This window comes from Lagenorhynchus albirostris, chromosome 13, assembly GCF_949774975.1.
Source record: "Lagenorhynchus albirostris chromosome 13, mLagAlb1.1, whole genome shotgun sequence".
Lineage (NCBI taxonomy): Eukaryota > Metazoa > Chordata > Mammalia > Artiodactyla > Delphinidae > Lagenorhynchus > Lagenorhynchus albirostris.
Window position 1 is genome coordinate 81,773,949 of NC_083107.1, and position 13,181 is coordinate 81,787,129.

Sequence of the window (13,181 nt, forward strand, 5' to 3'; positions counted from 1 at the left end):
GTGGCTAAAGAAAAGCCACCAGCTATTCCGCAAGCCAGGTAATGCACTCGGGGCAGCTGACGGTCACCAAAGTACCAGAGAAACTCATGAGGTGCCTCTGACAGCCGAAGCGCCAGTGAAATGTAATATTTTAACCAGCACTGCAAAACAGGCTAAGAGACTGGGAAGGACTCAAACGTAGAAGAGAAAAAAAAAAGGGAGGGAGGGCTCTTTTAAAGGTAAAATCATTTGGTTTCTCAAAAGTTCATTAATTACAGTGCAAATACAGAGTAAATTACCAAAGACAGCATGGGGGGATAAATCAAAAACAAAAGGAAGGCTCCAGTAAGCAAAAGCTGCCTTCCAGCTACGTGGAAAAACACTCTAGTGCACCGAGTAAATAAATAATAAAAGGATGTGGAAACAATACACCTTGAAAACTCCTGATCCTTCTCTGTTCTCCTGGCCAGTAGCAGTGCTGACAGGTTTATGCTGCCCGGGTTACAGACCCAGCTAGGGTTTATTTATCCAATAACACCTGCGTCCTTTTAACTGAAGCTGATCTCTGTATTTTATTAGTGTATCCCATTATTTTACCCCAAGCTCCAGCATTAACCCCCAAACAAAAGTTATCTGACCCCTAGACTAGATAAATGCTAGAAATAAGAATTTCAGGGTGTCCAGACCACACCGCTTTTCTTCTCCCCCTGAGAGGAAGGCTCTTGGGAATATACACCCACAGGGAAATAATAAAACAATGCACAGTGATTTTCATTCTTCCATACCTCACCCTGTTTAAAAAAAACCAAAAAACTCTTTAATTCATTCGGGTGTTATCTGTTTCACAATTACAGCCTTAATTTGGCTTACTCACGCATTTTCTTAAACACGAGTAACTTGTGCAACCGATAGCTACGGGACAAAACACAAACGCTTAGTGAAAAAAACAAAGAAACAAAAAAGGAAAGTGGAAGCGATAATAATCCAAGATCACAGGATTTTATTAGAGGTAGAGGGGGCTTTGGTGAATAAGAAAGAGGTTAAGGACTTGCACCAGGGAAGAAAATTGGTAGCAAAGGAAGGTCTAGAAAAATAAAAATGCTGACTAGCTGTCATTTCTGCAGCAGGCCTGAGAGCAATTCACACTTTTCTTTTTTTTTCTAATAATTCACTCCCCTGAAGCCAACACTGCTGCACCTCACCGCGTAGCCTCGTCCTGTGGTGTGTCAGGGCTGCCGAGGAAAGGCATCTCCAGCCCAGGACAGTGGGCTGGCCTCCACGGTATCTGTTAGACCCACCTCCCCAGGGGGTAGAGCAGCCTAAGAAAGGAGCTGATACTTAGGGATCAAGCCACTTTTTCTTGGATGTTAGTTTTTCATAGAACACTTCCTGGGATTTGCTCATTCTTGATTCAACATGATTTCACTCCCCTTCATTGCTCCCTGAAAGCACAGAGATGATCACTACTGTCCCATTTCATAGATGAGAAAGGTGAAGGTTAGTTTTCTTTCTCGAGGACTGTGAGCTACAAACTGCTTGGTGATTAGGATTTGCCTTGGTGTGGTTAGTGCAACATCCCACATAGAGCAAAACGTTACTAACAAAGGATTCTTTTTATTCTTAGGCGATGGGTGGCTGAACAGCAACTGGAACACAGAAAACTTAATTTCTAGCCCATGGCACCAAGCTGCAGATTAGAAACCTCAAAGTATGATCACTAGAACTCCTCACTATACAATTTCCGTAATAATGCATCAGAGAAGGCAGTAGCATGCACATCACCATTCCAATGAGAAGGTAAAAAGCACATGTCCACAGGCCCTGAAAATAGGAAACCCTCTATTTAGGGTCAGGCAGTCAAACCCTGGTCTCCCCTGGTCATGCAGATTGGTAGGTGTATGCCTTGGCCCCTGAAGACTCTTTCCTCACCTATCTCACCTGTATTTTTCTTAAAACCAAGTGAAAACACTTGTTAAACAAGTTTCATCTTCACCAAGACAAGGAAGTATTATTATTTAAAATCTACCTAAAAGGTAAATTATGGCAAATCCATATGGTATAACATTACAGTGGACGAGGTAACGGTGAGATCCAAAGAACAAGATATGAAGGGAAAAGCAAGTTACAAAATATGTGTAACATGGGGACTTCCCTGGTGGCACAGTGTTTGAGAATCCGCCTGCCAATGCAGGGGACGTGGGTTCTAACCCTGGTCCGGGAAGATCCCACATGCCGTGGAGCAACTAAGCCCGTGCACCACAACTACTGAGCCTGCGCGCCTAGAGCCCGTGTTCCGCTGCAATGACAAGCCCGCACACCACAATTAAGAGTAGCCCCTGCTCATCGCAACTAGAGGAAGCCCGTGCGCAGCAACAAAGCCCCAACGTGGCCAAAAATAAATAAATAAATTTATTTAAAAAAAATATGTGTAACATGAAGTCACCTTTATTAACATATGTATGCATAAATAATACGTATGTATAGAAAAAGCTAGACGTACATACTGCAAATAAAACAAATATAGCATATCCAGTTATCTCCGGATGGCATATTTACAAGTGATTTGTATCGTATGATTTGTATTTTCTTTTTTATGCTTTTCTATGATCTATAAATATTTCCCAATGTTTATGTACCAGATTTGTAATAATTTTTTTAAATAAATGAGTTGAAGACTAAAATATCCTCATACACTTTTGGTGGGAGTACACATAGGAACAACTTCATGGCGGGGCAATATGGACATATCTGTAGATGTTTACACGCAAATACTCCTTGATGCAGCATTTCAACTTTTAATTATCCCACTCCTACATGGGCACAAAGAAGTACAAAAAAGGACAGTCATTACAGCATCGTTTGTAATAGCAAAAGACTAGAAAACTTAAATGTCCATCAATAAGAATATTCAAATAAATTAGGTAACATTTATTCAAGGTAATGCAGCCAGTTTAAAAAAAATGCAGGGGCTCCCTGGTGGCGCAGTGGTTAAGAATCTGTCTGCCAATGCAGGGGACACGGGTTCAAGCCCTGGTCCGGGAAGATCCCATATGCCGCAGAGCAACTAAGTCCGTGCGCTACAACTACCGAGCCTGCGCTCTACAGCCCACGAGCCACAACTACTGAAGCCCGCGTGCCTAGAGCCCATGCTCTGCAACAAGAGAAGCCACCACAATGAGAAGCCCACGCACCGCAACAAAGAGTAGCCCCCACTCGTCGCAACTAGAGAAAGCCCGCATGCAGCAACGAAGATCCAACACAGCCAAATAAATTAAATGTTTTTTTAAAAGATTAAAAAATTAAAAATAAAATAAAAAAAAATTTTAAATGCTATTATGGACTGACATGAAACTATCTCTAAGAAATGTGATTAAGGGGGAAAAGCAAGGTGCAGAATATATGCTATCATTTGTATAAAATTATTTCTAAGAATATGTTCATATTTATTTGTACATGTACAGGCTGTCTCTGGAAGGCTCTCCTAAAAATTATAATAACATTGCCTTAAAAGAGGAAAAATGAGGGGACAGGAAACTGAAAAATAGGTGAGAAGAAAACAATTTTCACTGGATAACTTGCTTTCCTTTGTACTTGAATTTTTTTACTACGTGCATATGTTCCTACAAAAACAAAACCAAACAAAAAACTTAAAAAGCCTTGTGGGGAAAACTGCACCAACTGTTTTTCTAAGTGTTTTAGTATCTTATGCCGTAGCCCTCTTCATTTTGAAGGCAGCCCCCTAAAAAACTCTGCCTCAGCAAACAAAACTACGCAAGGGACCCCACGTGCAGCTCTGGACCTGGCCCCCTCACGGAGACCTGCCCTGTCCCTTCCTGTGACTTCCAGGACCGGGTTTAGGCAAGTATGGCCTCAGCAAAGCAAGAGCACTGTGTCCTCTGACAACAATGTCAAATTCTCACTTGTATGTAGTAAATAAGAAATATTTTACCTTTCAGCAAAGATATCGACTTTCCCCAACTCATCAGAGAGGCCAACAAGGGAATCCAAGGTCCCCACCTAGAAAGATGGGAGAGAAGTTAGATGCTCAGGCTTTGTAGCTGGTGGGGGGCACAGGGTTTCAACTATAGCACAGGGAATTCTTCTATCTTGACTCAGTTGTCCTTGGTCAGTGGTGAAACTGTAAACTGAGAAGAGTTCTCAAGGGAAACCAGTGGATTTGGGATGATGATTATTATTACTATCATTATTTTTTTGGCCAACAGGATAAACTGTCATTTCTGCCACAGAAAGGAGTGACTGTGTCGTGGTCTACCCTCAGCTTATTTTCGTCTAAGGATGGCAGTCTGCTCTTCCAGGGATTAATCACCACAGCCAAGGAAGCAATGAGACAGAAAAGCACGTCAAGGAAGTTATCATTTCTGAAAGCCTTTCTTCTCCAAGGCAGTCCAGCCGATCCCTATCTCTGGTCCTCTGTGCTGTTATTAACAATGATCTTTCTGGGGCAAGGGCAGCTTTTCCTCCCGCTCCCTTCATGAAAGTCCTTTTCCTTACAGATTACTTAGGACGAGCTGTTTCTTGTGGAAATTATTACTGTGTCCTAAATTGTATTTAAAGGTCTACTCACAGAACCAGAAGGAAAAAGTCTGTTATCACATCATCAAGCACCCGTCAGATGCTGAAAAGTAATCAGGGAACTATGAAGTCTGGATATTCCTAGTAAGTGTTGTTTCTTTTCAGACAACTTAATGTTAAGCAACTTTTGGCGGAAGTCATGTCTTCTTTTCATCTTTGTACCCTCGGGCCTGGCACAGCGCTTCCCACGTAGTAAGCAATGAGAGGATGCTTAATTTACTAACCTTCACAGTATCTGACCCTGGACAAACAACGGCAGGCTTGAAAAATCAGCAAGATGTGGGTTCAGAACCCAGTGTTGCCACTTACCAGCTCCACAACCCCGGTCTCCTTTCTCAGCCCATCCTGATCTATAAAGTGGGAGTTGTGAAGATTCAGGAAGATGCGCTTAAAGAGCCTGGCCCCCAGCATACCGCTCCATAAACACTAACAACTGTAGGAGCTCATTAACAACTATGCAGAAAAGCCCAGAGGGGCAAACTGAGGTTTGAAAAATGATTACGCGGCAGTTTACTAGAAGAGCCACCTCTGGGCATTTAGCACCATCCCTCCAGAATCCGTGACACAGTTGTAGGGCAGAGAGACTGCCTTAGGCGTCTTCCCCTAGGAGGAAGGGTGGCCAAAAGTCCACTCTTTTGGAAGTAAGACACATTATCTTCCTCCTCTTCCATGTTTGTTTCATTTTAAAATCTCTTTCTGGGACTTCCCTGGTGCTCCAGTGGCTAAGACTCCGCATTCCCAATGCAGTGGGCCTGGGTTCGATCCCTGGTCAGGGAACTAGATCCCACATGCCACAGCTAAGAGTCTGCATGTCACAACTATGAGTTCGCATGCTGCAACTAAAGATCCCACGTGCTGCAACTAAGACCCGGCGCAGCCACATAAATATTTTAAAAGTAAATAAATAAAATAAAATCTCTTTCTGCCATCTGCCCAGTTGTCACTAAGTCTCCTTCCTTCTCTCTCCACCAGAACCAGAGGGATGCTGGATTGCCTGCCTTGCTCCCAGTTCAACAACACAATCAAGGATGAACCTCTTAGGCTTCCCTGGTGGCGCAGTGGTTGAGAATCTGCCTGCCAATGCAGGGGACACTGCTTCTAGCCGTGGTCCACGAAGATCCCACATGCCACGGAGCAACTAAGCCCATGTACCACAACTGCTGAGCCTGCGCTCTAGAGCCCATGAGCCACAACTACTGAAGCCCGTGTGCCTAGAGCCTGTGCTCCGCAACAAGAGAAGCCACTGCAATGAGAAGCCCGAGCACTGCAATGAAGAGTAGCCCCCACTCGCCGCAACTAAAGAAAGCCCGCGTGCAGCAACAAAGACCCAACGCAGCCAAAAATTAATTAATTAATTAATTAAAGAAAAAAACGATGAACCTCTCCTGGGATGGCGCAGTGGTTAAGCATCTATCTGCCTGCCAGTGCAGGAAACATGGGTTCGATCCCTGGTCTGCAAAGATCCCACATGCCGCGGAGCAACTAAGCCCTCAAGCCACAACAACTGAGCCCACGCACCGCAACTACTGAAGCCCACGCACCTACAGCCCGTGATCCGCAACAAGAGAAGCCACCGCAATGAGAAGCCCGTGCACCGCAATGAAGAGTAGCCCCTGCTCGCTGCAGCCAAAAATTAAAAAAAAGGTTGAACCTCTCCAAGCCTGCACATTTAAAGTATATTGTTGGTCTTCTTAGATGGTGAAGATAAAACAGGAAGAATCTGAGAACTCAGTGAGGACCCAAGTGTGTTTAAGACACTCTTTCCACTTTTTGAAGACACTGCTAGCCGCACCCTTGTCTCCCTCTCATTCTGTCCTGTAGCTCTAAGTCCATAAGCATCACAGTTAATTTGGGGCTATTCATGAAGTCCCATCCAGACCAGTCCCCCCGTACAGCTTCACAGCCAGGCTGATCCTCAGCATTGGCGCCATTGTCCTGTTGTTTTCTCCTTGGCTTTCCAGAAGACACCCACACCACCCCAGCCCGTCACCTCCTTCCTCCTCCTGGGGTATTTTACCTTAAAATCAGGAATCGTGAATTTGGTGTTATAAGACAGGTTTGACTTGGAGGTTACTGTATTCATCCTCTCCAGCGCTTGTAAATTTTCCTTATCTCCAGGGGCAGAAATTAACCAAAATTCGGACATGTTTCCAGTCTTCTTTTATCCAGTTACTGACCAGAACCACAGCAACATACACAAACAGAAACAGGAGAGAAATGTCAAATACCTCTACCTGTTCACCACTCCCTTCCCTCTGAATTAATCCTCTGCACTCTTCCCATTTCCCGTTCTTTCCCCCCTTTGACCTTCCAGTTCAGATTCTACAGTTCCAAGGACAGCCATCTGCCCAAAGCTTATCTCCACTTGGAAAGCCCTCAGGTCTTTGTAAAGACTGCCAAAGACACTCCTTCCCAGGGTGGTTCTGACTGGTTTTGAGGAGAGAAGGAGGGGGAGTGTGATTCCTGTCCCTCCTACTTCAGCGAAAAACCCATTCCTGGCATCAGAAAATGGGGGCCAGTAAGCTGGACTTGGGCACCTTCTGGACTATTTCTCTCCCTTCCACGCTGCATCTCCAGGGATGTAGGATTGGGGGGTTAAAGGGGTGGTGAGGCAGGAACCAGACAAGGAGGCGCTTCCACAATGGGCAGGCTGGGCAAACCCAGATCTTAACTGACCAACCTTGAGATTGGAGCTAGCTTCACAACGACTTCAGAAGAACCCCTTTCTTTATAAAATAAGGAGGGGAGAGGGAAGGTAAGGGGGCTACTAGAGTCGTTTTTCCACAGGACTAGGTGTCTACTCTGCAGAGGTGGGTAACGCGCTGGGTCCGGCTGGGAGTTTCTGTCCAGCGTCTAAAGTCGATTAGCTCTGCTCATTCAAACGTGTACACACCCACACCTTTCTCCCCTCGGCCTGTTTCTCCCTTCCATCGCCTCCCAAAACGTCTCCGGGTGGCTACGAACAAACCAGGATAATAGCCAGAGACCCATCGTGCAAGCTCTTCTTGTTGGCCCCCGTCTCACCCCCTCCAAGACAATCTTAGCCCCTCCCAACACTGCGCACGCCGAACGCAGCTCCTTTCGCACTTGACCGCTGATGGCCTGGGGACAAACTGGCCCTGCGCAGAACCTGGGGAGATGCCACCTGCCCGGCCCCTAGGAGGGCGCAGCAGAGACGCCGGTTCCCCGGTTCCCACGGAGAAGGCTCGGCCCTGGACGGCGCCCCTGGGCCGAGGCAAAGCGGGGACCAAAGCGACGCGGGCGGCTCGAGCTGGGCCCCCGGTTGCGACGCGCGACCTCTCCCCACGCCGCCTCGGGCCCCCGACCTGCCGCGCGTCCTTACCGGGAGCCCGCGGGCCTCGCGGGCTGGGGGCGGACTGGCGCCAGGCCGGAGCGCACGGCCGGCTCCGGAGAAGCAGCGGCTTCTGCGCGACGCCCCGCCCCGAGCTTTTATCCGAGCCGGAGGCGGCCGCCCCGCTGGACATTTGCATACCGGGCCGCCCGCCTCCAGCCGCCGCCGGGCAGGGGGCGCCCGCCGGGCCCCTGCGGCCGCTGTGCCACGCGAGAGGCAGGGGGATCCAGCCCTTCGCGACTTGGCCAAGGTCCCCGAGCCCCGAGCGGCTGGGCTGGGTCCCAGCGGGATTCTGGGGAGCATCGGACGGGGTCCCCAACCCCATGACAGAGCAGAGCGGACGACCGAGAGAAGCGGGGTAGGCGAAGCACTCGGCACCCGGACACCGCCGCCTCGAGTCTCTCCACCTCCGCCCCATCCCCGGACAGTGACAGGGAACAGGGTCTCAAGGGGAACCACCGAGAGACAGAACTGACCTGTGGAAAGTGACGCAACAGGTTCACATAGGTTTTGGAACACACACCTGGGCAGAGGAATAATCTTCCTGTTGACGTGGGCGTGAGCTTGCCCTTGGTTGCCAAGGAAACTCTCCACTGCAGGATACGCCCACCTCACCTTACCTCCTTCCTAATCGCCTTGACTTACTATCTAGCACCACGGCGTGAGTTTATGATCCGTGCTGTTTGGAAGAGAGGGAAACCCCAGAAATTAACACGTGAGTGTTTTAAAAACAAAAACAAAAAACAAACCTCTAAGAATTCATTTTCTCTGGAGTCAAGGGGGAAACTTTAGTGCATCCTTCTCCGTGGATGGTATTTTCAGTGATTTCTGGGAAAGATTAAAATCTCAGAATTATTCTTTAGGGGGCAGGGGGTGTTGAAGAAGTTTTGGTTGCTACCCTGAGAATGGGGTCCCCCTTACTGTATGAAAGTAGCCAGATGGGCAACCTATTATCAGGAATGCTTTTAGATCTTTGGAAAGAGGTGTAAGGTGCCCTGTGCTGGGATGGGAGGCCCCAGATGCAGGACAGAAAGGTGACTTTTAAGGTCACAGCAGGATCGCACTGCAGTCCTACTGTGGATTTGGGATTGGCAGATTGGAACTCCCTGCACCTGCATTCTGCCTCATCACGCTTGGGCCACTCAAGTGCATTAGTCAGTCCTTGCAATATCTTCCTGAGGGAGGACACCTGAAACCGAGGGATGAGGAAATCCTGTGTGTACAGGAAGGTTAAGTGGCAATTCCAGGGAAGGAGCGGCCCGGTCAGACATTGACGTGGGGTCTCCAATTTTGGACTTTATCTGGTAATGCCATTCTTTCCAGCCAGGGAAAACAGAATCCTAGAGCCGGGAGCAGACCTCTTTTATGAACAAGTGTAGCGATGCCCACAGATGTTGCTTGAATTGTCAGGTGTCACGCAACTGATAAATGGCAGAGCTATGAGTGGAACTCAGGCCTCTGATCCAAATCCTGTGTCCTTCCCACTGCTCCCAGCAAGCCTGCAGGCCTGGGTCCTAACTCTAAGAACCGGTGCTATCCATTTCAGTGCACGTTTTTCTAGCCTTCCTTGTTCAGAGACCTGGCTTCCCAGAGACTGGGCAACACATTTAGAAGTGTCCCCAACTTTGCTTATGAAACCTCTTCTTTCTGTAAATATGGTTTCCTCCAACAAGCTTTTTTCATGAAATAAGAGTCCAACACAAAATAACTCCTGGCCATCTGATTAAGAAAAGAATAAGAACTATAGTGTTCCTTGTCTTGCTTAAAAATCTACAGTCTTTCTATTCTTTTCACATCTTAAGTTTCTTCTTAAGTATTGGAATTTACAGTAGTTGATATCTACCGCTTTAGGGGTAGATATCAGCTATTCTACCCTTAAGTCTGCTTGACTTTTTTCAAATAACTTCTTTTTTTCCCACTTATAAGTAATTCCACACATCTTATAAAAATTTGCAGAACATAGAAAAGCATAAAGAAGAAAGTAAAAATCCCCTGTACTTCCACGATCTGAAAATAACCACTGTTAACATTCAAATTCCCTTTGTTATTTTTTAATGTACATTCATATGTACAAATATGGACTTCTGGCATGACTGTACGTGCTATACATAAAGTTTGGCATCCTGCTATGGATTGGTTTTTGGTTTTTTTTTTTCTTTTTTTTGGCTGCATTGAGTCTGTTGCTGCACGCGGGCTTTTGCTAGTTGCGGCGAGCGGGGGCTACTCTTCATTGCGTGGGCTTCTCATTAGGGTGGATTCTCTTGTTACGGGGCACGGGCTCTAGGCACACGGGCTTCAGTGGTTGTGGCATGCGGGCTCAGTAGTTGTGGCTCGCGGGCTCTAGAGCGCAGGCTCAGTAGCTGTGGTGCACGGGCTTAGCTGCTCTGTGGCCTGTGGGATCTTCCTGGACCAGGGCTCGAACCCGTGTCTCCTGCATTGGCAGGCGGATTCTTAACCACTGCACCACCAGGGAAGCCCCTGGATTGCTTTTTAAAGATCAAAAAAAATTATCATTCTATATTATCAGTAAAGGATAACCCAATGTCATCAGCAATTTGCCACAGCTCAGAACTTGAGTCAGAAACATTTGATTTCAAAGGCAAATAAAAAGATCTTGTTGGACAACTTATACCTTGAAGAAAAAAAAGAGAGAGGGAGAGACAAAAACAACAGTCTTGCCCCAGGGCTTTTTGACTTGCAGTTTTCAAAGAGAGTATATGTACTTACCAGTTTTGAACTGATGTGTTATTCTCTTTATTTCCCTATAAAGTGAGACCAATTTTTAAAACAAAGAAAGAAGGAGACATCAACCAAAAGTTGTGGAGCTCGATCCTTTAGGCTATTAGGAGAATATAAAGCAGCATTCCCACCCCAAATAGAACAAAAACGGTTTCCTTCCATGTATCGGCCTGAAGCAGCCCTTAAGGCCCATATTCAGTGTCTCCACCCCTCCCAGAGTCTCTGAAAGCTGCAGCTAAGTTTAAGTGCCTTGACCACCACTTATAAAATACCCCCAGGTTATGAAAAACACGTTCATGGACACAATCCTGAAAGAACCCAGGTCAGAAAGAATGCTATTTCTTCCTGGAAATAAAGGCTGAGGAGGAAATGCCATCAGCCCTGAATCATCTCTAGCTTATTATGAATTTGGCTTCAGCTAGATATTCCAGAAATATTTCTGCAGCCGGCACTGGTTGTGCACTGAGCCAGCTGAAGTCTGTGCGAGGTGGTACCGTCCCATCAGGTTTGGGAACCAGAAGGACGAGGCTGGCCTAGTTGGTCTGTTGTCCACCGGCCCCTCCCAGATGGTACCCTTTTAGACCTCTTCATTACTTCATGGAGACAGCCCTTTCCAAAGATGCTGTCCCCAGATTAGCGCAGACACACAATTCCACCTACGATCAGCTCAGGTGGATTTTTCTAGGCTTTGCTGAGAAGGACCCAAGGAAGTTTTTCTGGAGGGACAGGTCTCTAGTAGAGAAAAGCGTAAGCCGAATTGTCCCTTGAGTGTCCACCTGGTGTTGTAGAAACAGATTAGGCTTGAGAATCAGATAATCGGACTAGCTGCTTAACTTTGCTGAGCTGCAGGGTTCCCATCTGAAAAAAGGAGGGCAATTATGCTCAACTTTCAGGCCTGTTCTGAGGATAAGAGAGAAGAGCATCCGAGGCACCAAAGTCAGAGCCTGGGAACCAGTTGTGCTCAGTAAATGTTCCTTTCCCCTCTCACTCCCTCTCCTTTCTTAGACGGTCTTTATGGTTTTACGCTTTACGTTTGCTACATTATTATAATCCCTTGTTATTGCCGGGCATCTTTCTCCAAGGGCCCAAAGTCCTCTGATCTACATTTTGTCATCTGGCCAATACCCTTTTGATTTAAGGAGTGTTCTGATGGTGTTCATTTTTTTCTTGGAGAAAATAAGATGGAGGAGGAATTCTCATGATTCGTTTGCTCAAGTGCATCGAGATAAGGAGAAGGCTTCTCTGTTCATTTCATTTAACAAGCTTTTTTGTTTGTTTTCTTTTTTTTTTTCAGTATCTTCTAGCCTCTGGAGTTTGCAAAAATAAATCAGAGTTTTCAGACTCGTGGTACAGCAAAGCAAATATGGTAAACAGAATTATAAGCAGTCCCAACTCACGAAGGTTTGAATATAAAAGAGTGGGATGTGACACACGCATAAAAATTAGACATAAATATTCAAGAAATGCCATGATCCTCATTTCACAGATGAGGAAACAAGCCCATTAAGTGAGCTGATTGAGAGCACAGTTAATGGTAGGCCTCAGATTTGAAATTCATTCTTCTGAATATTGCACAACAATATCTAAACTACTGCTCTACTCCCTGGTCCAAAGAACCAGCTATTGGCACACTACGTGGAGTTAAATTCCTGGCTTTCCCACCATCAGCCAAGTAAACTTGCACAGCTACTTGGGTTCAGAGGGCTGTAAAATGGGGATAGTAATAGTTCCTGTTTAATAAGGTTTTTCTGGGCTTCCCTGGTGGCGCAGTGGTTAAGAGTCCGCCTGCCGATGCAGGAGACACGGGTTCGATCCCTGGCCCGGGAAGATCCCACATGCCGCGGAGCAGCTAAGCCCGTGAACCACAACTACTGAGCCCGCGCGCCTAGAGCCCGTGCTCCACAACAAGAGAAGCCACCGCGATGAGAAGCCCGCGCACCGCAACGAAGAGCAGCTCCCGCCTGCATCAGCTAGAGAAAGTCTGCGTGCAGCCATGAAGACCCAATGCAGCCAAAAATAAAAAAATAAAGTAAGGTTTTTCTGGGGATTAAATGATCTGGCACAGGGACGGGTCCCTGTTAAGTCATCAAAGTATGCTCTGAGTATCAGCCACCTTAAAAAGCTTCACGCTTCTCTGCTTCTTTTTCTCCTTTTGTTCCTCATTTCTAAGTTCCTTTTTCCCCTCCCAGGGTTCTTTTGGAAGATGCTGATCCTGCCCAGTTATAAACACGTGACCCGTCTGTCACTCATGCATTCAATTCTTCAAACATGTCTTTGATGTAGTTAAGCTGGAAAGGAGAGGGCAGCAAGTGCTTGGGGAGGAGTCTCCAGCTAAGAGAACCCGCAGGCGCTTCGAGCTCTGCTTTGGAGTTGAGAGGATCTGACCCCCAGCCTCAAGTTCTGTCGTGTATCAGCTGCGCCCTTTCCAAATACAAGCTCCCCATAGCCCAGTTTCCTCACCTATAAAATGGGCAAGTCAAGGTCTTGTTAGAGAATTACAGTAAAAGTGGCATGAGAT

General features: G+C 46.7%; 1 protein-coding gene across 3 annotated transcripts in view; it reads right to left on the minus strand.

Annotated features, from left to right (window-relative positions):
- ATP6V1C2 (ATPase H+ transporting V1 subunit C2) overlaps positions 1-8,451 on the minus strand; it is a 55,125-nt gene extending 46,674 nt beyond the window's left edge. Inside the window, exons 1-3 of one of the 3 annotated variants that reach the window (XM_060169426.1) lie at positions 8,401-8,451; positions 6,590-6,744; positions 3,929-3,996 (exon numbers count right to left, since the gene is read on the minus strand). In XM_060169426.1, the coding sequence (XP_060025409.1) occupies positions 3,929-3,996; positions 6,590-6,718 (197 nt within the window). In that variant the 5' untranslated portion in view covers positions 6,719-6,744; positions 8,401-8,451. Of the gene's footprint in view, positions 1-3,928; positions 3,997-6,589; positions 6,745-7,915; positions 7,986-8,400 lie in introns of those variants that run through there. The other 2 variants (XM_060169427.1, XM_060169425.1) reach the window with 2 other exon arrangements.
- Positions 8,452-13,181: the final 4,730 nt, after the last annotated feature.